General features: G+C 47.7%; 1 protein-coding gene and 1 non-coding gene across 5 annotated transcripts in view; both read right to left on the minus strand.

Annotated features, from left to right (window-relative positions):
* Nucleotides 1–1,401: 1,401 nt before the first annotated feature.
* The window catches only part of MTOR (mechanistic target of rapamycin kinase), a 115,696-nt gene continuing 95,883 nt past the window's right edge, over nt 1,402–21,214 (minus strand). For 2 of the 4 annotated variants that reach the window (XM_014555249.2, XM_032495177.1), the window contains 20 exons: nt 19,182–19,433; nt 18,424–18,524; nt 17,699–17,795; nt 16,986–17,084; nt 16,543–16,665; nt 16,166–16,348; nt 15,637–15,771; nt 15,242–15,416; nt 13,820–13,955; nt 13,054–13,201; nt 12,305–12,427; nt 10,545–10,627; nt 9,470–9,542; nt 9,066–9,140; nt 8,542–8,677; nt 7,810–7,875; nt 5,809–5,889; nt 5,451–5,531; nt 3,062–3,167; nt 1,402–2,371 (listed from right to left, as the gene is read on the minus strand). In XM_014555249.2, coding sequence (XP_014410735.1) covers nt 2,356–2,371; nt 3,062–3,167; nt 5,451–5,531; nt 5,809–5,889; nt 7,810–7,875; nt 8,542–8,677; nt 9,066–9,140; nt 9,470–9,542; nt 10,545–10,627; nt 12,305–12,427; nt 13,054–13,201; nt 13,820–13,955; nt 15,242–15,416; nt 15,637–15,771; nt 16,166–16,348; nt 16,543–16,665; nt 16,986–17,084; nt 17,699–17,795; nt 18,424–18,524; nt 19,182–19,433 — 2,289 coding nt within the window. In that variant the 3' untranslated portion in view covers nt 1,402–2,355. The remainder of the gene's footprint in view (nt 2,372–3,061; nt 3,168–5,450; nt 5,532–5,808; nt 5,890–7,809; nt 7,876–8,541; nt 8,678–9,065; nt 9,141–9,469; nt 9,543–10,544; nt 10,628–12,304; nt 12,428–13,053; nt 13,202–13,819; nt 13,956–15,241; nt 15,417–15,636; nt 15,772–16,165; nt 16,349–16,542; nt 16,666–16,985; nt 17,085–17,698; nt 17,796–18,423; nt 18,525–19,181; nt 19,434–21,214) is intronic. The other 2 variants (XM_006179912.3, XM_032495179.1) reach the window with 2 other exon arrangements.
* TRNAA-GGC lies at nt 20,175–20,246 on the minus strand. Its single transcript has one exon. It is a non-coding gene; the product is annotated as a tRNA-Ala (tRNA).

Genomic DNA, 21,214 nt, shown 5'->3' on the forward strand with positions numbered 1-21,214 from the left:
CAGTCATATAGGGAACATACATATATTCATTTTCATATTCTCTTTCACCATAAGTTACTGCAAGATATTGAATATAGTTCCCTGTTCAGCGAGCATCTTAATTCCAAGGACACTTATGTCCTAAGGAGTATGTCTTTACCACCGATGGCTCCCATTTTCCTGAGTCCATTCATTGCCATGCCCTTTATCTTTCATGAGTGGTAACATTGCTGGAATCGTTGATGGTTATTTCAGGTAGAACCCAATCCTATTTTGGGGAGCAAAATAGCTGATTTTAGGATTAAAATGGATAGGTATGAGGCTTCCCAGCTGTGAGGGTTCAAACTGTTGCATCACTATTGACATTTAAATCCATCTTCGGCTTTAGTAGAGGAGTCCTCCAACAAATGTTTACAGAGCACCAGTGTGGGCCAGATCTGGTGGATTTGGGGGATACAAATTCCCGTAAAATAATAGTTTCTGGCCTTAGAATCCTCATGGTCCCCCTAGTACAAGTTCTTTGGACAGCTGTTATAATGACTCAGTATTTCTCACTGGGTAGCTGTGGCGTACAAGAATTTAGAAAAAGAAACTTAGTTGGACAACTAAGAGCAATATTCTCTGGAAGAACCCTTGAGGCATGCCCTGCAGAGGAATCTCTGTGTAGTGCTAGCCAGCTCCACTCCAGTCCTCTCGTCTCCATTATCGCAACAGCCTTTTCCCTAGGCCTTGCAGCTTTTAATTGTCTTTCCACCTGTTTGAACCAGTTTCTCTTTAAAGCACTGCTCAAATTCTGCTTCACTGTGTTAAAACTTCACAGGTTCAAACTCTGTGCCGTTGGACCGTGAGGCCGGCTGGTCTGGCCCGGCTTTACTTTCCAGGCTCCTTTGAGTTCCTATTGTTCTTTTTCCTATTATATCCTTTATTCCCCACTGGCCACTGAGCCAGACATGCTGAACTACGAGGTCCAACTGTGTGAGACTACTGTTTTGCATATAAAAAACTAATATGGTTGAAGTAATACTTGCCATTCCTGTATGATATTGTGCTTTTACACCTCTTTTCTGCTGAGAATGTGCTCCCTTGTCTCATCTGACAAACTCCCACTCCTCCTTTAACACCCCAGGCACGTGTCCCCCTTTCTGTGAGGTCCTTCCTGGCTGGCCCAGAGGAATCAGCGCCCCTACCTGGGGCTCACGCCCCGCACACGGCCTCTCAGCCCTCAGGTGGGTGGATTTCAGTCCCTGCACAGTGCTGCCGCCACCTGGTCTGGCCTGTGAACACCCTGAGGACGGGGACGCGTTGTGTGGGTCCTTGTCGTGCGTGGTCCCTAGTGTGCAGTGTTAGTGACTGGTCAATGTTGAAGGAATAACTGCTTCTTTTATGAATTGACTAATAACTATCAATAAAAAGCCACTCATATACGTGGTTTTAAAATTCTGATGTCATTTATTGGCACAGAAATTTTTCAGATACAACATGGTGTCTAGACATGGCTACACTTTATACTTTGCGCACTTAGTTAATACTTCTTTTGCTTCTAATTTCCAACATGTACTAGATCTTTCCTCTCTGTGTCAGCACCTCCAAGACACCATTCCCGAATTCCAAGCCCTGGCTCTAAACACAGAGCGATCAGACCTCACTGAAAGCATCCCAGAGCCGTGCCGGCGAAGGCCAGCATGGGCCTTGCCCCGCGCTGTGATCCCCTCTGTGCACCTGCTCAGCCGCGGCCGCCCGGCCAGCTGAAGAAACCCCCCCCTCCCAGCGGCTGGGCTCTTGGACTGAAGTGTGTAGTCGCAGCGGCGCGGGTGAGGCAGTGGACAGACCTCTCCCATCCATTTCGGCCCGGCTCGCAAAGGCTGTTGTTGCTGTCCGTGGACCAGTGAGGTAATGAGATGGGTGAAGGCGATGAAGCCAGCTTCCCCAGCTTCTTTGTAGTCCCGAATCCTGGTTCGCGTCCTCCATGACCTGAGGCTTCCTGACTGCGCTGTGTTTGCTGTGTCAACGTTGAGAGGATCGCCTAGGCCCTTCTGTCAGCAGATGCTTATGAGTTCTTCTGTGAGTTCAGTCAAAACCCGTATTTCTAAAGTTATGGATCTTCTGTTCCCCCAAATCAATGGCTTGATTTCTGTAGTATTACTGTGTTTACCGTCCTGGGAACCAAATCAAGCCTTGTGTTTCTGACAATATATTCTTCAACAGCAGCTAGAAAGTTGGTTCAAACCAACTTTTAATATACAGTAGTTCTTTTCATTTACATTTCAAAATAATTAACAGAGCTGAACTTTCTGACCATGGTTTCAGTTTAGTGGAAGCGTGTACCAGAGGACAAAAGCCTCGAGAGAAATACTGTGGGCATGTCTGGGCCTCTGGTTACCAGAAAGGACACCTAAGAAGACAAAGGAAAAGGAATACTTTAATAACGGGTTTCTTCAAAGCTTTACGCTGGTATACTGAAAACAGAAAGACCAAGGTCTGACAACCCCTGGCGCATTCCCTGAGCTCTCCCCCAGCTAACTGTGCAGGACACACTCCTCATTTCCAGTCAAGGCTGATGCCTGCTGCGGTCCCAGAAGGACACATCCCCACGGCCCTGGCTCTCAAGTTTCTCCCTTCAAGCATGCCTCAGGCAATTAATCAAAGCAGACCCCGGAGTGGTCCTCGAGGTTACGATCCCCGATGATAAATTTGTCTTTTCATCTCCTTCTTTCTGTCACTGCGCTGGCTTCTCTTCCTTTGCCCTTCCTGTTATCTCTGAATTGACAGTAAAAATCCAAAAGGAACACCTCCCCCTCAGATAAGCGGGCCTCACCTGTTCTTCTAAACCATTTTTAAATGTAATTTTGATTTGTTTTGGTGTCTGCCTTCCAAATACATATCCATATTTCTCCAGTTTCCCCTTTTCGGAACAAAAAGCACACACAGGGAATACAAACTTTTAAAGAGATTTGAAACATGATTTCCCTTTATGGATACCCTCCCTCAAATCTTTTTTTGCAACTCTGGGTTTGGGGCACAGGGTGGCACAGGGAGGGGTCCCGACTGCTTATTTGAACAGATTCTTTGACAGGCCGCTCACCAGCCGATGTAGCACTGGCAGAGGTTTTCATGGGATGTTGCTTGTTTGATCAGCAGCTCAACTTGTGTTGGGACATCCAAGGTTTCATCGTGAGAGAAGTCCCGACCTAGGACATGAGAAACAAAAGCATCCAATTGGCACCTGGTTATCAGCTCCCTCCTTGTCCCCCATTTGGCTTCCTGTCTACGCAGCCCAAATCTGTTCCGCCTCATATGTGAATATGAAAGCTACACGACAGCTGGATTTTAAATTCTCCTCCATGTGACTTGAGTAAACAGCAGTTTCCCAGTTTCCTTTTAACACGGACTTGGTTCAAAGAGGGTAAAATCCCGGTCGGCTGAGTTCAGGAGTGGCAGAGATCCGGCCGATGGAGTTATAAAGATTCCTTCTTCTATTCCAGAATCATCCTTAGTCGGGCAAGTTGTCAGGAACCCTGCCCATCAATCCTACTAGCCTCCACTTTGAGCCGTTCCAGGCAGCTTGCTTTCATCATGTGTTCACAGTCTCCCACCTCACACAGGCACCCCGTGCTGCCTGGCCGGCTTATGCTGCTGCTTTGGCAATGTGCCTGCCCATCTCCACAAGGGCCATTTCCAGGCCTCTCCTCTCCTCTAATGTCCAGACCACTCCCCTGGCTTCTCATCCTCACCAGATGCCCTCACCTCTCCCTTTACAGGTTAACTGACTCACTAAACACACAAGTTTGGATCCCTGCGTGTCGGGCGGTGTTTGAGGTGCTGATTTGTTCAACACAGGCTCTCTCTTCTTCCTTCTGGTGGACCCAAGAGCTGTCCCCCCTCCCGTTTAAGGCCAAGTTCAGCTGCACTTTGACCCCACTGCCTCCTGCTTTCTTAAGAGCCTTACAATGTCGACCATCCTGCCTCTCACTCGTGTCTGCAAACTCTCCCTCTCACGTTCTCACTTTTTGGTAAACATGTTGCACTCTCTTACTGAAGAGAAAAAGGCTCTCATAGGACTCTGCCCCTGCAGCTACACCCTCTCTCCTCCCTGCAAAGCACACTTGTTGAGTTTGGGAACTTGTCTCCATTCCACTGCTTCTCGCTCCATTCTCTTCAGTTGCTCTAGCCTGGCTGTCAGGCCAACCACAGCTCTCAGAAGGTCCCCAGTGACTTGGGGCATCCTGATCCCTCCCCACACCTCATGCCCTTTGGATTTTATCTCCTAAAGATCTCTTGCATCCATCTCTGCTGCCACCCCTGTCTAGTCAACTGTCCAGCACAGATGATGGTGGCAGCGGCTCCCCCCACCCCCACCCCCAATTCTCCACACGCAGCCAGAGCCAGGCCCTCCTCCCTGCTCCCCACTCCACTGAAAACCCTTCGGTGGTTTCCCACTGCCCATAAGACAGGATAAACACGTAAGATCCGGCATGACCTGGCCCCGGCCCTCAGGGCACTGTGCTCCTCCCGCCTTGCTCTCTCTGGGGCAATTAAGACCAGCCTGCTTTCTGACCTTGTTTCTTGCTATACTCCCTCTTACCACAGGGCCTTTGCACAGGCTGTTTCCTTTACCTAGAACAATCTGCCCTATTAATTCCTTCAGATTTTAGCTCATAGGTAGTTTGCTTAGAGAAGCTTTACCTGAATTCCTGAACCTAAACTCCCCTACTGGCATCAGAGCTCCAGTCTCTCTCTTTAGTTACGACAGTACTCCCTTTAAATACTAAGCCCCATAAAGGCAGGGAACCTGTCTGTTTTTACCAACACTGTTTCTTCAGCACCAAGCACTTGTAGGCACCCAATAAACCAACCTGCCTTGATGACAAAGCTGCCATGTCAGGCCCTAGTTAATGCTCAGTGCTGGGCCCCCCACAGCTCACTTGATCCTGCCTTCTGAGGGAGGCGTCCCTGTCATCTCCCAGACGAAGAGACAGAGGGCTGGGGGTCACAAAAGAAGCGGTGGAGAGGGGGTCTGTGGCTTCCCTGACTTCCACCCCCATGTCATGCCGCCTGGTCAACGTGACATGTTTCCTGTTCAAAAGTATACATTTCTCCGCATCCCTGCTCCTCACTCCATCACAGCTACCTGAGTAGAGATGGGAGATGAACCAAGCGGTCATATTTGCTCTAATACCAAGCCATGTTGATGTAATTTTTTTCTTGAATTTACATGACTTTGGACCCAACCGAACTTTACTTACCATTGTTAAAACAAGATTAACGGCATTATTTAAAGGACATTTATTGATCATTGGATTAGAAAGAGAATCAGAGAGGGTCTTTAATTGACGGCCTCAGAGATATGCTAGTTGGCAGCCCAGGGAGTTTCGGCACCAACACCACTGGACGCTGGGCTGACCCCCCACTCAAGGAGAGAGAAGCCGCTCAGATTTCATGCTCCTTTTAAGTAAACACATACACACACTCACCAGTGAGCTTATCTCGAACCCTGTTAATAATCTGAATAGCTTTCTTATTTAGGGCCTCTGGTTTCACCAAACCGTCTCCAACTGGAACACACAAAAGCAGAAATAACAGTAAGCCTGGACCATCACAGCAGGTTCAATGGACGCCTCTGTTTTTCTCAAATATTCATTTTTGTAAATGTTGAGTAATTCTTCCTCTTTGTCTATCTTTGTCCTCAGAATATAATGAGAAGTTCACAGAACTTCTCCTGCTCAAAGGCGGTTTTGTTGCTTCCTCTGACTGACCCCCCTCACGGTCCACCCAGCTGCTGTCTTCCTAATGACCTACTCACGGGTGCAAGTCCTCAGAGGTTGGACTTACTGAAAGAATGAATAGATTCTGGCACTGTGGTCCCCGTTTTCTTATGGGCTGGTTCCCCAAGTTCCACACCGTCCAAAATTTCTGGGAGGAAAAAAAAAAATCAAGGAGCAGAAAATTCAAACACCAAGCCACTGTTCCAAGGCATTAGCTCTAATTCTTCATGGGCTGTATTCCCTTTAACACTTGCTCCACCCATCTCAAAGGGGAGAGGAGAGAGGAAGTGTTGCATTACTCGTCATGAATTGAAAAGTTTTTAATTCTGTCAAGCATGAATTTGTAAACAAACAGCATTAATAAAATGTTCTGACATACAGAACAGAATCATGAGTCAAAGATCTGGTAAGAAAACGTGTTTGTTTGGCAAAACCTGGTAGTAACATAAAGGAAACTAGCTTTCAGTGGGTCACACACAAGATGGAAGTATTATTCCTTGGAGGAACTTTATACATCAGTTCTGGAGAGAACAAGTCCACAGGCTTTAGGTGACCCTTCCCTGGCTGTCACCTTCAGAAGAGTCTAGGATCAGAATGATGGAGCTATTTACATATGGCCCCTGTACACCACAGGCCTTCACGATGATGCTAGTGATAGTAATACTTTTATTAATGACTTCCTGGAACTTAACTATTAAGCCACATAAAAACAGCCAGGTCCACCACCATCTGGTGCCACCAGAACAGACTGTCCTAACTCCCCTCTGCACGTCACAGGCAGCACGTGGGAGTCACCCAAAAATGTGGTAATGAGGCAGACCTGGAGAGCTGAACCTGTACGTATCACGCACTGCGGGTGGGGCCGGTCATCTGCACACACTGTGGGTGGTTCAGGTATTCCTAAGTCCTGTCACAGTGGCCAGGGCAGAGTCCACGCTACTCAGAGATGACACTCACCCAGGATCCCTATTTCCTGCCCAGACCACCCATTTCCTTTGTACCTCTCCAGATTCCACCCATCCAGTCAGGCCCAGCTAAAAAGTCACCAACCCAAAAGCTCCCTTAACCACTGCAGCTCAGAGTGCTAACCCCTTTCTCTAAGTCCCACCACCCTCTGTCCCTGCCGAACCACACGGTACTCAAGTGCGTGTGCAGTGGGCTGTCCTCTTACTGTTCCATATGGTCTTTGGTCAATTCCACATGGGGTTCTGGGCCCCTTCAGGGCATTCTCAGTGTGTCACATTCTTTTTGCACCTCTAAAGCATCATTTGGCTCAGCTAACTAACTAGCTCCATAAGTACTTGTAGAGAATATTTTACTTTTTTTTTTAAACTCCCACAGTATTTTCCAAAGCAGGAACCATGTAGGATGTTGTTAGATGTGGGGGTCAAAGGGCATGGCTGGGGGGAGGGCACGAGGGGAAGGGTAAACAAAGCTGAACAGCTTTACTCTAAGACCCCTGAGAGCATTTAATACACAAAACCTGCTCTGGTTCTTGGAAGAGCATTATCTTCTTGGAACCCGGCTGGGACCACATTCTTGGAAACAATGTTTCCTATGGTTTCCTGCCTCCTTCTGGCAGCAACACTTCTGCTGTTTCCAGTCCTCCCATTTCTGAGCTACTAACATAGTGTTAGCAACAAGGTAACAGAGCCAGTAATTACCCTGATCCAGACACCATTAAAGAGCGTGCTACATGTTGACTAATGTTCAGACGTACTTTTAATTGTGCTTTTATAGACAGATTAAGACTGGATAGTTGGATCAAAATGTCTGAGCTTTAGGTACCCACTCCATCCTGAGAGGCATTAAATAAAAAACATATATTAGGTGCTTGGTGCTCAGTAAATATTTCTAGATCAGGTTTTTTGAAATTAAAGGAGGATAGAATCTCTGCAAAACTGTCACTGTTACGAACTCCTGGAAAACATGTTTCTCTCCTTCATACTCAGGATCTGTTACCACTTTAAAGCAAGCCTCCTAATAGCAATAATGAAGTTCACCCTATTCTCGAAACAGTCTGGACAAGAAGGGGCAGAGTCTGCAGTCCCTCCTGGGACGTACCCACCTACTGACTGGCCAGCAGAGTAGGAATCTGTCCTTGTTCGAGATCGCTTGTTGCCTTTGGTATTTGCTAGGGGAAGAAATAAAGGGAGGATTAAAAAGTGCTTCTGACTTTGACTTGAAAGAGACTTGGTTGATATATTTTCTTATAATTGTAAAAATATAATTTCCCCCAAAGCTATAACCCTTAAGAGAGAACCAAAGACTCGTACTGTTCGGGGGTAAACGGGTGGGTGTTAGCACAGGTATTCAATCCTGAGGGGCACTGTATATGGTCGAGCTGAATTTAGACAACGTAAACCAGACAACAAGGTGAAAGTCTGATGATCACATTGGATCAGACGCCTCTTCTTAGTAAACTTCTTCTAAAGGGCCAGGAAAAAAGAGCAGCCTGTGATATCGCTGACGCAAATCAAACTGTCTGCATCTCCTACCAAAATTCCATCCTGCTACTTAAAATGAAACCCAAACGAAAATCACTAGAGTACTTAATTTATCCTAAGAAATATTTTAATTAGCATCTAACTTGATGATTGCAGTGTTCTGTCTTAGTTAATAAAAACACTTGAAATTCATCTCCAGCCACCAGCGCTGCTTTGTGGAAATGTAATGCAGCCGCTCAGTGACGTGCCTCAGGCTCCAGCTGAGGGGGGCAGGTCAGTGAAACGTGGCGTGTCAGACAGCCCTAATTTGGAGGGCTGCGGGCTCCAGTTCCCCAGCACTTGCTCGCACTCACTGTCCATCAGCCTCCAGTTGAGCAAGGGGTCATAGACAAAGGCTTCCAGCACGGCCATGACACTGTCCTTGTGCTCCCGAAGCACTTCCATCACCGTGTGGCACGTGATTCTGTAGTTGCCGTCCAGACCGGTGACCTGCAGAAGGGCCAGAGCCACGCCCCACAGAAGTCACTGACACTGGCCTTTGAAGGCCTTACAGCCAAAAGTCAGACAGTCAAGGGGGTGTGTCACCCCCACTTAGGAAGAAGACAGAGGCCGTTACCGACGTATCAGGCTGGGAATGTCTTTGGAGCAAAGGGTCAGGTCAGAACTATGATTCATATGAAACATGGTCTGACTGTAAAGAATGGTTAAGACTTTTAAAGACTGACCATTTCTAACACAATGGAAAATGCCTGGAAACGACTACAGAATAACCTGGGCATCTGAAGAACTGGAGACCTAAAGAGGCAGCCTGTCCTCATGGAGGGCGGTAACTGTACGGGCCCCCTCCTAAAGCAGCTCGTTTCCAAGATCCACTCACCTCCATAGCATTGGTCAGCATTCTCGTTAGTCTAAATGGAATCTTCTCTGGGAATTTCTCTCTGGTCATAGCAACCTAAGGGTAATAAAGAAAAAAACTAAGTCCACCGGTTAGACTGCGTTCTTTAGCTGAAGCTAGATACAGGCTGTGTGAAGGAGGAGGGATTCCTCCACTCAGAGAAGGTGTATACACCGTGGCCTCTGCCACTAAGGGTTTTGATTTTTGGGTCCACTCGTAGTATCAGAAAGCATGGGTTTCATTTGCTAGATTGATTCTCTGTCACCTCAGTGGTGACACAGGAGTGAGATATTGCATTTTGGGCTTAAGTCTGCCTAAACAGTCAGAGGGGAAAGCAGTCATCTGGGAAGGTGAGCTTTATGTGGTGTTCTAGAATGTGGGTTCACCTCAAAGCAGTCCCCAAAGTCAATGTGCAGGATCTTCCCGCTCAGCCGGTCCAGCATCAGATTGGAGGGGTGCCTTTGAGGAACAGAAGAGAGACCAGGAGGGTCAAGAGAGCAGCGCAGATGAACAGAGGATCAGGTCTGCGATACTCTGGGCCCTGGGCTGGCAACGCACAGCGCTCAGGCCAGATTAACCATGCCCCCCAGCCCCCTGCTTTGTAAATAAAATAGTTGTGACAGATATCGAATGGCCAGCAAAGCCTAAAATATTTATTAACTGGACCTTTGGAGAAAAAGTTTCCTGCTCTAGGCCTCAAACGAGAATGTATCTGTGTGAGCCACAAGCTGTCCCATGATACCACGGCAAACTACCTGAGGCCTTCGGTCACAGCATAAATGGTTTCTGGCAGTGCTGGCATCTCAGGGTCACGAGGCTCCATCTTTACTTCTTAGAACCCACTCCCTGAGCCCCTGAGTCAGTCCAGGTTGGATCATCTGATTTTTGTCAACAGGCATTCTACTAATTTTTTTTAAAATAAGAATTTATTACTTTTGTGGGATAACTTTTTTGTTTTTACTCAAATAATTGCATGAGACACAGCCCTAGGAGAAAAACAGTAGACATCAGAATACTAGTTGTATTTAAAAAAAAAATTCTGAACATTCCTAAACCACTTTTTCAGTCAGAACATTTGGATGAAATTTATTATGCAGAAGTATTGGAAGAATCTACTTTGGTTGGTTTTAATTACAGTGATTACTTATCTTAGCATAGTGGTGATTGATAAATGTTTACTGAATCAATAACATCAACTGGATTTAAAATGGCTTCTAATACGTTAAACCAACCTATGGAGAAAGTAGAACCCCTGAACTATGGTTTTTATTCTCTTTAGTCTGATATGCTGTTCTGTTGGCATGGATATAAATAGGGGACTAGGCTGATGCTGCAAAAGATGCCTAAAGTACAAAATACAAACATTTACCAAGTGGTCATAAGTCTCACTGGAAAACAAAATGAAAGCATTCAAGAAAACTACAAGGGAGAAAGAAGACTGAAAGAAACAAATTCACTCACCTATCGCCCAGGCCCAAAATATACCCAACCATGGACATGACCGCTAAAGAACGGGTATAATTGGTTCTTCGATCAAACCACACCTAGAACACAGAAGCACACATGAACGAACTTTCACTGGTTTCATCATAATTATACCCCATTTGGCTGTTTGCTTACAGTCCATCAATAACCAGTTAGAACATACAATGGAACAAAACTCCCATTCATAATTACAAAAATAATAAATTATGCTCAGAATTGTCTTAATTAGAAAAGAGCAGAACTTAGATGAATATTTTAAATAAAGTTTCCTTAGAAATATAAAGACTTGAGTAAATGACAATATCTGTCTAAGGATATCCACTTAAGAGTGAAAAGATGTAATATCCTCCCAGATTATTTAATATATTTAATATATTTTCTTTTTAAATATATTTTCAATAAAAATTCAGTGGCACGTTTTTAGGAGAACTTGACAAAATGATCCCAAAATTTACCTGGAAAAAAAAATGTGAAAATAGCCAATGAGAAAAGACCAGTATTAACAGTATGGTACTCGAGAAGCAACAGGCAGAAAGGTCAATGAAATATAGTTATAAAAAGAAATCCAAGGGCATATAAAAATTCAGTACATAATAAAAATGGACTCTTTTAAACAGTGGGGAAAGGATGGATTGGGTAATACTGTGACATTGGCTAATCATCTTAAAAAAATAAAATTTATACCCTAACCTTAAATTCCAAATTGGGTTAAGAATTTAAAAGTAAAAACAAATCTTACAATTAGTACAAGAAAATATATGTAAAAAGATGTAATCTTGAGGTGGAGAGAGCCTTTCTAGATATAAGCCAAAGGTAGAAATTTTAAAGAAAAGGATTAAAAACCTTTTAACTTCTAACATTTAAAAATGTTGTACACCAAAAGGCCTGAATTGTACAAATGTGGTGATACTTATGTAACTGACTGAAATTCAGGAGAAATTTATTGGGGCTTACAAGGAAAACTCAATTAAAAACATAGATGATCAGGTTCCAGTGTTATTATAGGCTTAGACTGGGTAAGACTTTATAAGGAACTACTAAGTAATGTTTAGCTGATTATTCATTTGAAAATGCAAGTATTAAGGACATCAGAACTATTTGTAAAATTAATATGAAGACTAAAGACAATTTTGTGTGTTGCTAATTAAGAATTCGATTTAACCATTTACCATTTACATGATATAGTCAAACATTATTACTCCAGGCAAACAATGTATGGATTTTTAAAGATTTAGTAATTTTGTTATTTGATCAGGAAAAAAAATGTTGTACACCAAAAACAAAACAAAAATTTCAAACCAAGAAACATAGTATTAACAAAATTTAAAAACCAAATAAACAGGAGGGGGAGGCTATAGCTCAGTGGTGGAGTGCACACTTAATTAGCATGCATGAGGTGCTGGGTTCGAGTCTCGGTAACTCCATTATAAATGAATAAATAAATAAACCTAACCACCACCGCCCAGCACCAAAAAAAAGGAAAAAAAAAAGATAAATAGAAAACTTATAGTATATATGAAAAAGATTTAACAACCTTAATATATAAATCACTCAAATACTATGGTAAGTAACGGGAGAAAGTTAAACTACTTCTGCTGAGTTCCATGGCTCACCCATTTCGTTTCTGTTATAAAAGACGGCACACAATGCACAGCTAATCACACAAAGATGCACGCAAACAAACAAGAAAGCCACTCCTGACAAGAGTGGGTGTGCCAAGGGCCGGGGCGCCGTACCTCGGAGCTGGGGCTTTTCAGCCACAGCAGCTTGGCCAGGTCGTCCCCGGCTGTGTTGTTGACGGCGTGCTCGAACACCTCGACCTTCTGCATCAGGGTCAGGTGGTCGTAGTCCGGAGCCATCTGCATCAGGACACAAGCATTCTGAGAGCGCAGCCCGAGACAAGCAGCTTCAACCCAGGAAGAAGCAAGGCGCTGGGGGCCGGGCAGAGCTGGGCTCTAGTTCCACCACCACCGCCAGAGGGAGGGAAATGAGGAAGAGCAGCGGCCACACTAACCCGCTGACCACTGGGGAGGGCTGAGGCACGAGGGCAAACACTGGGCCTCGCCTCAGTGCAGGCCTGCTGGTGTGAGTGAGCGGGCTGGAGGGTTCAGAATCTTGGGAACAAACAATTCTAGTTCTTATAACTTACACGTCTACTAAACATTATTTCCCCAAACGGCCAGCGCTCTGTATACGGCAGGCATTCAGCAGATACATGTTGCCTGATAAACGCTACTACCCAGTCTCACGGAGGGCGATGAAAGCCTAATTTCTGGGCTTTAGTGTCCTTCTGTTTCTCAGAAAAGGTTACTTGCTTTAGGACTTGCATTGTTAAAACCTCTGTCTATAGCTAATTCCCTCTAACAGATCTGTCAACGATGGGCACGTACAGGAGAGCCAGAGACGCAGCTGTGCACGGAGTCCCTGACTTGTGAGCTTTGCCCCCGGGACAGTAAAGGGCTGGGCCTGGCAGCACATCACATACCCGCAGCATGATGCGATGCTCAATGTTGAGAAGGATCTTCTTTTTCTCCCGGTAGTCCCGGATGAGGGCGTGCAGCGTGTCACAGTGGGGAACCCAGCCGATGAGCCCCGAGTTGGTTGATAAGGGAATGACAGCATATCTCTGGATACTGGCACCCACAGGAAAGCAGCGTCATTGTACAGAAAGCAGAGCAGACCTCGGACCCACTCATGGTACGTGTGCACTGGTTTTAACGAACCCACCTGCACAGGGCTGTTGTGAGGTGTGTAATGAGGGACCTTTCCCACAGGGTAAGGATAAAGCATCACATAGGGTCAGGGAGCCGATGGTATGAGGGCACCATCAACCTTCCCAACGTGTCGAACAAACTCACTGCTTTGGGGGAACAATCTCGTGATTATTTCTAAGCCTAAAATAACCTCCCCACGTAATATTCGTGTTCTTAATAGAAAGAGGAGTAAGCGAAGACTGGGGCCAGGAAGGGCTTGGCTAGGTCGTCTTCCCTCACTATAGGGTAGAACACATCACATTTGTGGAACCTTCAGTCTAATGGCCACTAATTGTTCCTTTCTGAATCCTTTGGAGGTTATTAAGAGTGCTCTAAAAACATGGAGAATTTTTCTCTTTGTGTTTGGTACCTTGGCTGTTGATGATTTCCTGTCAGGTACATAATTTTATAACTTATTTAGTAAAGGTACATGGCTGCCTGGAAGAGGTGTAAGAAATAACCAGAGGATTTCTTAAATCAGCACGACATCCTGAATACCTGAGGTTTTTACGAAGAGACGTTGGGTCGTTGGCCAGAAGGGTGTTGACCAGGCCGAAGAGCTGCATGACTCGTTCGTCCTGCCGCAGGTCTTCGTGGCCCTTCAGGAGGAAAACAAACTCGTGCCCGTTGCTGCCTGTAAGGAATGGGGTTGGGGGGGGGGGCAGTCAGAGGTCAGAAGGTCTCAATTCTGTTAGCTGGTGGACCACCACCATATTCACAAGAGTCGACAGACATGTACCTTACCCAGTCACACCTCCCCCACAAAGCACTCCCTAGAAGGGAAGAAAAGAATGGCCCTTCTTTTGACGGTCCTTCAATGAGACGGCATTCAAATTAAAAACAAAGAAAACATTTAAAAAGCTGGTTCTGCACAAAGATGGTCACTGTACACGTTCCCCTCCCCAACCCGCTCTCTGCCCTTCTCTCTCTTGCTCTGACCTGAGAAGCCTGACCTCTAGAGACCACATCCCTTGGGCTCCCTGGTGGGTGTGGCCAATGGGGACACTGGCAGGAGGTCAGAGGGAGGGACAAGGGAGAGGTTAGGGTATTTGCCAGGGTACGGTTCTAGAAGTCGCTACCTCCCTCTGTCTGGGCTACAGCTTCTAGGGGACGGACTCTCTCTCCAGGTTACAGTCCCCAATGGCTCCTTGCCCTCTCAGGTCTTGAAAGGTTCACACTACTGGCTCTCTTAACTCAGCTCACCCCTCCGGAAACAGTTCCTTCATTAAAGTCTTTTTAATTAAACACTGTCAAAACCTGACCATGTTTTAATGTTAGAAGATGCCAGCCCATGGAGAGACAGCCGCCCGTGGACCGCCATTCACTGGTGCTGGTGAATAGTCACTGCATTTAAGAAACATAAGCATTGCTGAGGGCGAGAGACCTCAGCGAGCCATCAGAGCACTCAGGCCTCCTGAAACTATCCTAGTATGCAACACTCCTCATCGTTAGAATTCATTTCTACTTCAGTTGTTCATTTTACCCAGCCATTTTCCACAAAGAGGGAATGTGAGAATAAACAAGATTATTCAAGAGCCCGGAAGCCCCTCCTTCGATGCAGCCTGTCACCTTCCGTGCTTGCGTCCGATGTCTCTTTGCCGGCCTCAGCAGTTCTCCCACAGCTGCCCACCTGTGACCAGCTCTCCACATTGCAAGCGAGGTAATTCCCTCCCGCCTGTTCTTGTGCAGGACCACTATGCTTCACTTAAATAAGTCCAGCTATTTGAATAAAGCAGGAGTCCCAGGGAAGATGTAATAAGGAGAAATGCACTTGTCCTCTACTCTTCTCTCAATACACAGGAGATGGAGCACATACGAAAGGTTACTGGTGTGGATAGCAAGCAGCAGTTTCAGAAGAGGGGAGGGGTTCAGCCAGGGTGCGAGGGAGACGCAGGGGGTGAAGCAGACAGTGATCCTTACCCATAAGTGTCAACTTCCGGGGTCTCTGCTTGGATGTGATGACTTGCAAAGAAGGTGCGATGGACTGAATGCGGATGATGGGCTGGTTGGGGTCATACGTTCCTGGCACAGCCAGTTCAAGGTCCCGGCACATCAGAAGCTTTGGGGACACGTACTGCAGCTCTAAGGACGTGAGCTGTGAACAATTACCGCAGGGGTTAGTCTTCTGCCTCCAGGGAGGAATTCACATGCCATCTAAGTATTCTTCAGTGGATTGCTAAGAGCGATGACTTGTCCCAAAGTCTCCAGGTAGGAGCGCAACCATGTGCTTGGGCATTAGTGTTAGACTGTTCACAGATAGTGAAACAGAAAGGACTGTGAGGACAGTTAACTCTCCCAGAACCTCAAGATCCTACCTGAGGCAGCTGCTTAGAGATGCGTCTGAACACATGGTAGTAGAGATCCCAGGCCTGGGTGAGGTCCTTTACGTTCCCTGACTTCATGTACTTCCTGCACCACTCCTGGGCCTCCATTAAATCTCGACCATACGCCTGGGAGGGAATGCAGAGATTTGCAAGTTGTCACTTGTGTCGACGAAGCCCCACGGCTCAATCTCCAAGCAGACAGAACTCCTCAGGAGCGCACCCTGGCTGGAAGGCACCGGGGCGGATGGCTTAGCAAGGAAAGCTCTCCAGCATCCCAACCTTGAAGCTCAAACCTCAGGATGGCTTCTTAGGGAAAGCAGGGTTGAAGGGAGATGAGAGGACCTGGTGAGGAATCTTGTGGTTTTCCAGTTATAATTTTAGGAGGGTTCTTGTAGCTTAATGAAGATTACATTTCTGGTGTTTTATATCCTCTGACCTCCGTCAGAATGCGTTTTATTCTAGTCAGTAGAAAGGCTGGGGGGGAAGGAGTCTGCAGGAGGCTTTGGGGTGCTGCCCTTACCTGGTTGAAGGACGTCTCCTTCAGAGTCTGGGGCCCCCGCTCCATCATGGCGTGCAGGGGCTCCAGCACCTCGAACATGCCCTTCACGTTCCTCTCCCCGAAGTACAGCCGAGACGCTTCCTCCAGGCCTTCGTGCCACATCTCGTGCCAGAGGATGGCCACTCGGATCAGCTCCTCGCTCACCTGCATCAGAAGGGGGATGGAGGGAAGCCCCAGGATAAGCTAAACTCAGAAAGGCCCGTGTTGGAGAAGCAGGAGGTACTCTTTCTGGCAGCCAGAGGGAGCACACAGCCCTGCCAGGAGCAAGGAGAACACTCTCACTCTGGGCCTCTGCTCGGGGACTGGAGGCAAGGAGCCCCGCCCTGGCCCCGACTCACCATCATGGCCTGCTGCACCAAGGTGTTACTGTGCTCACACATGTTCTTCAGAATCTTATTGGCTGCGTTGTGACGGGCTGTGGTGGTGGACTTGGAAGCCACGGTCAGGGGGTAGATGAGGGCCTGAAGTAAGCACAGAAGGACCACTTGCAAACATGAAAGGAGCCTGACACTCACTTTGGGAGGATGCCAAGAGAAATGAGGAGTGTGACACTGACACTCATTTGAGTCTACCAGGCAGGGGCTACATGACCCCAGGGAGGAATCCTTCTTTTTGAGAAGGCCCCTGGGTCCCTGGCCCACCAGCTGGGCAGACCCCCCTGGGGCAGGACAGGCTGCCGCTCCCAGGGGCCCTCATGTCTCTAGAGCAGCTTTAGGAAGGGCTGACCGCCAAACCAAAGGGCCAGCCGTGAGATGAGAAACTGCACAGGGTCTCCACGTACCTGGGGGTGGTACCGACCAATGTCTGTGAGAAGCTGGTGAATGAGACGTCCCACCAAGGGCCTTGGCGTATCGATTCTTGCAATGAGCTGAGGTATAACCTGACATTCAGAAAAGACACAGTATGTAGCATGAGACATGGAGACGACTCCAGTTATTCTTCTGAGCAACAAAATAGCTCTTGTTTTTTGTTTTTTGCGGGGAGGTAATTAGGCTTATTTATTTTTTTAAATTTAATTTTATTTTTAAAATATATTTTTATTGAAGTATAGTCAGTTTATAATGTGTCAGTTTCTGGTGTGCAGCACAGTGCTTCAGTCCTATAAGAACATACACATACTTGTTTTCATATTCTTCTTCACCGTAAGTTACTACAAGATACTGAGTATAGTTCCCTGTGCTGCACAGTATGAACTTCTTGTTTAGGCTAATTTACTTTTAGAGGAGGTACTGGGGACTGAACCCAGGTTCCTGTGCACGCTAAGCATGCACTCACCACTTGAGCTACACCCACCCCCAACAAACAGCCCCTGTGACTTGTTTGGTAGATGCTGTTGGGCTTGGAAGCAGTTCATTCCCTTCAGTTCTCTGAAAGGAACTGAAGAAAATCTGGAGTCCTGACCTTGGGGCCGCGGCACAGCACGTGCTGCCTTGCTGCGCCCAGCAGGGCCTGACTCCAAGAGGAGACAGAGGACGAGACCTGGCCCACCCTCACCTGTAACCAAGTGTCAATCTGGATTGCTTTCACCCCTTCCACTAAGGCTTCATTTACATCCGGCCAGTGACCGTAATCAAACCATAAGGTGAGGACTCTGGAAAAGAAAAATGAGGAAGTCACAGAAAATTCAATTCATCAGCTTTTGTCTATTTTTTCATCTTTGAGACTCTTGAGAAGAGAACAGGCAGGGTCCCAAATCAGTGGCTCTCCGATGTGTTTGGTGGTGGGAGCACTTGGGAGCAGGCGGTGGTGAGGCTGGCAGTGCTCGACTGAATGCAGGAGGGTCATCCCAAGTGAGTGACTATTTCATTCCAGATCATCCCGGGGGTCGCCGTGGTAGAGCTCATAAAGCTAACAGATGAGCCCCTGGGTAACCTGCAAGTGTGTAAAGAGCCGCTGACTGCACAGCGGCAACCCGGAAGCCTGGCACTTAGCCGGTGCAGAGACCCAAACGCAGGAGGACTGGTCACCCACGGCCGGCCTGCCAGGCCTGTGCCTCTCAGAACTGCCTCTAAGAGCTGAAGGGATGTCAGTGATACTGTGAGAAACAGCTGGGTTTCTGCTTCCTACACAACGAGCCACATGCAGAGTCCGCAGCCTTCTTCTCCCTCCTATGCTAGGACATACTCACTGGAGTGGGGAGGGAAAGAGGACGTTATGTGTGACTTCTGTGTCCTGCCATCCACACGGCCTGCCAGGGCTTCCCTTCCCTTCCCTGATACCTGAGCGTGTCCTGGAGGTTGTTGCCTCGTGACAAAGAGATGGAACGAAAGAAGCCCTGGACGGCAGGGACGGTGTACATCAAGAGGGTTTTGGACAAATCCTGTTGGAACACACATGCATCAGTGAGACTCTTACCTCAGCTTTCTCATCTATAAAATGGGCATAACAGCACACTACATGGTGCCCACCTCAAAGAGTGGCTGTGAGGATTAAATCGGTTAAGGCATGAACGGCCTTTAGATCAGTATCTGGCACACAGCAAGCACTCAGTAAATGGCAACAGTGCCACAACTGCTATTATCTTGGGCTACTGGTGACTTCCTGAACAGGGTGGCAGAGGAAGTGGGGCTAAGGCCCTGAACACACTGATCTCTCAGCCTGTCAGCTGCCCCGGGCTCTGAACCAGCAGCCCCAGGGGAGGCGGAAGGGGAGGAGAAAAAGACAGAGGACAGATTCTGCTGGGCTCCATGCTCAGAGTGGCCTCGCAGACGCGCACGGCCGCCCCCGCACAGGTGCAGGGCTTAGCAGGATGAGCTCATTCACGTGGGAAGCGTGACAAGGACCTCATTCTCTGGCCTGGGGGCTACGTCAGTTCCCCAAATGCAAATGTATACACAAAAGTGCGTCTGGAACAGGCTGGATGGCAGCTCAGCTAGGTTTTCAGTTCGTCTAGCACTTGGGAGCAGAGCCCACGAGCGCTCCACCCCCTCAGAGCGCGTGCCCCGGGCCAGCCCCACAGCGGGAGGAAGGAAGGTACCTCGGTGACCTTCTTCTGCAGGGGAGATGGGGTGGGGCTGTTCTCAGTGCTCTCGGCCTCGCTCTCGCTGTTGCTGCCCTCTGTGCTGGTGGCCGTGGCGGTGGCGGTGGATGCGGTGGTGGCGGCGGCGGCCGTGTTGGTGACATTGGCCCCGCTGGCGTGCCGCAGCTTCTTCTTCTCGTCACGGGCCTGGTTTTGATGTTTGTAGTGCAGCACAGCTTCGAAGTTCATCACTGCCCACGCGTGCCAGGCCTGGGGGGCAGGGGCGAAAGGACAGACCACGGGGCTGTGACAACAGCAGGGGCAGGAGGCTTGGGCATCGAGGGCCTCCAGGAGTGTGAGGCCAAAGCTGAGGGAGGGCATAGACCGCCCTTTCTTCTCCGTGGTCAGTAGAGCAAATCTTCACTTCAACCCAAACCCCGGGAATGGGGCGCTTTCCTCCAGGGTGTCTCCTGTATCAGGACTGCGATGAGCGCGAAGGGGAGGGCACGGGAAGAGGAGCAAGAGATGGTCCCTGCCTCAGGGACCTCTTCATCTAGTAGGGGAGGCGTCACCCAAAAACTCATGCAGAATGCGACTGGGGTCACAAGAGACAGACAATGGGAACGCCAGGGACAAGGCTGGGAAAGCTTCACAGAAAGGAGGGATTTGGGGGAAGGTCTTAAGCAATCTTAGATGCGCAAGGAGGGGACAAGAGAGGGCAGAGAAGGCAGCAGTGAGGACGTCCTGGCAGAGGAAGAACAGGGACAAAGACGCAGTGCGGGCCAGCACAGGATGGCTCACAGGACACACGTGAGCAGCCATGACCGAAGCTGAGGGAGTGTGAGGAGCAAGGTGGGGGCCCAGCAAAAAGGAAGCTCAGGTTATGGATGGCTGCCTATGAGGCCAGAGGGCCCACTTCATTTCGTAGGAAACAGAGTATTTAATATCTTCTTTTTCGGTGGAGAGTGGACGTAATTAGGTTTTATTTATTTATTTAAAAAAAATTTTTATTGGAGGTACTGGGGATTGAACCCAGGACTTCATGTGTGCCAGGCATACACTCTACCACTGAGCTATACCCTCCCCCCGGAAATAGAGCTTTTAAAGGTAGAGAAGAGGTTCAGGGGAGTGAGGGTGGAAGTCTGAACCAGGCCATGTGACAGTGGCAAAGGGACACACTGAAAGCACAGGACCATGATGGAGGGTGAACCCTGGTCATCATCCATCCCTCATGCCTGGCCCTGGGGACTGTCAGAGAGCCAGTGCTCAGTGGCTGTTTGCTACAAGAGGCCTTTGGTACTAACTTGGATCCAGGAGGAACTACTCACTTCTCTGAGGTTTTGGGCCAAAGTGACGCGCTGGTGCAGCACTGCCCGGTGTTCAGGGCACGAGGAAGAGCTTGATTTGGGAGCTTGTAGGTTTGCAGTCATAGTAGGACATTAAGTAATCTACTCGTAGGTGGATTTCCTGGATAATCAGTAAATTCCTTTGCATCCTTTGCTAAAAACCTTTCTTTAACATAGAGGTGTCCATTTCCCCACATAAGCAGAGTGGATTGGTCATAATTGACCTCTCTTTGCTGAGTAAGAATTCTATAATGATCCAGGTTCATTTTTCCCATATCTTTGTTTATTTGACAAATACCTCTTGTACATGTACTCTGTGCCAGGCACTGAGCTGGGGGTCATGGTGAACAAGACAGAAAGAGTCCCTGCACGCGCACAGGGCTACAGCACACCACTGATGCTGGAAGGCAGCATAAACCCCAAAGGGCCTAGGCCAGGACAAAACAGAGACTAAAATTCCCGGCGCTAATTTTTTTCTTGTGATTTCTTTCCAAAAAATTAAATGAGGAAAAATAATCCAGTTAGGACATAGTCTTAATTAGAAAGGTTCCAACTAATCAATGGTTCACTGGACAGATTTTTCCAGCCTCGGACGGAAGCTGTCCTAGAGAGAATAATTATTGCTTTCACAAAATGAGCATTTTTCAGATTGAAGCACGCTTAAACCAGGATAAGAATTTTATTGTAGATGCTTCTGTGGTCTTC

This window comes from Camelus ferus, chromosome 13, assembly GCF_009834535.1.
Source record: "Camelus ferus isolate YT-003-E chromosome 13, BCGSAC_Cfer_1.0, whole genome shotgun sequence".
In the NCBI taxonomy this organism is placed as follows: Eukaryota; Metazoa; Chordata; class Mammalia; order Artiodactyla; family Camelidae; genus Camelus; species Camelus ferus.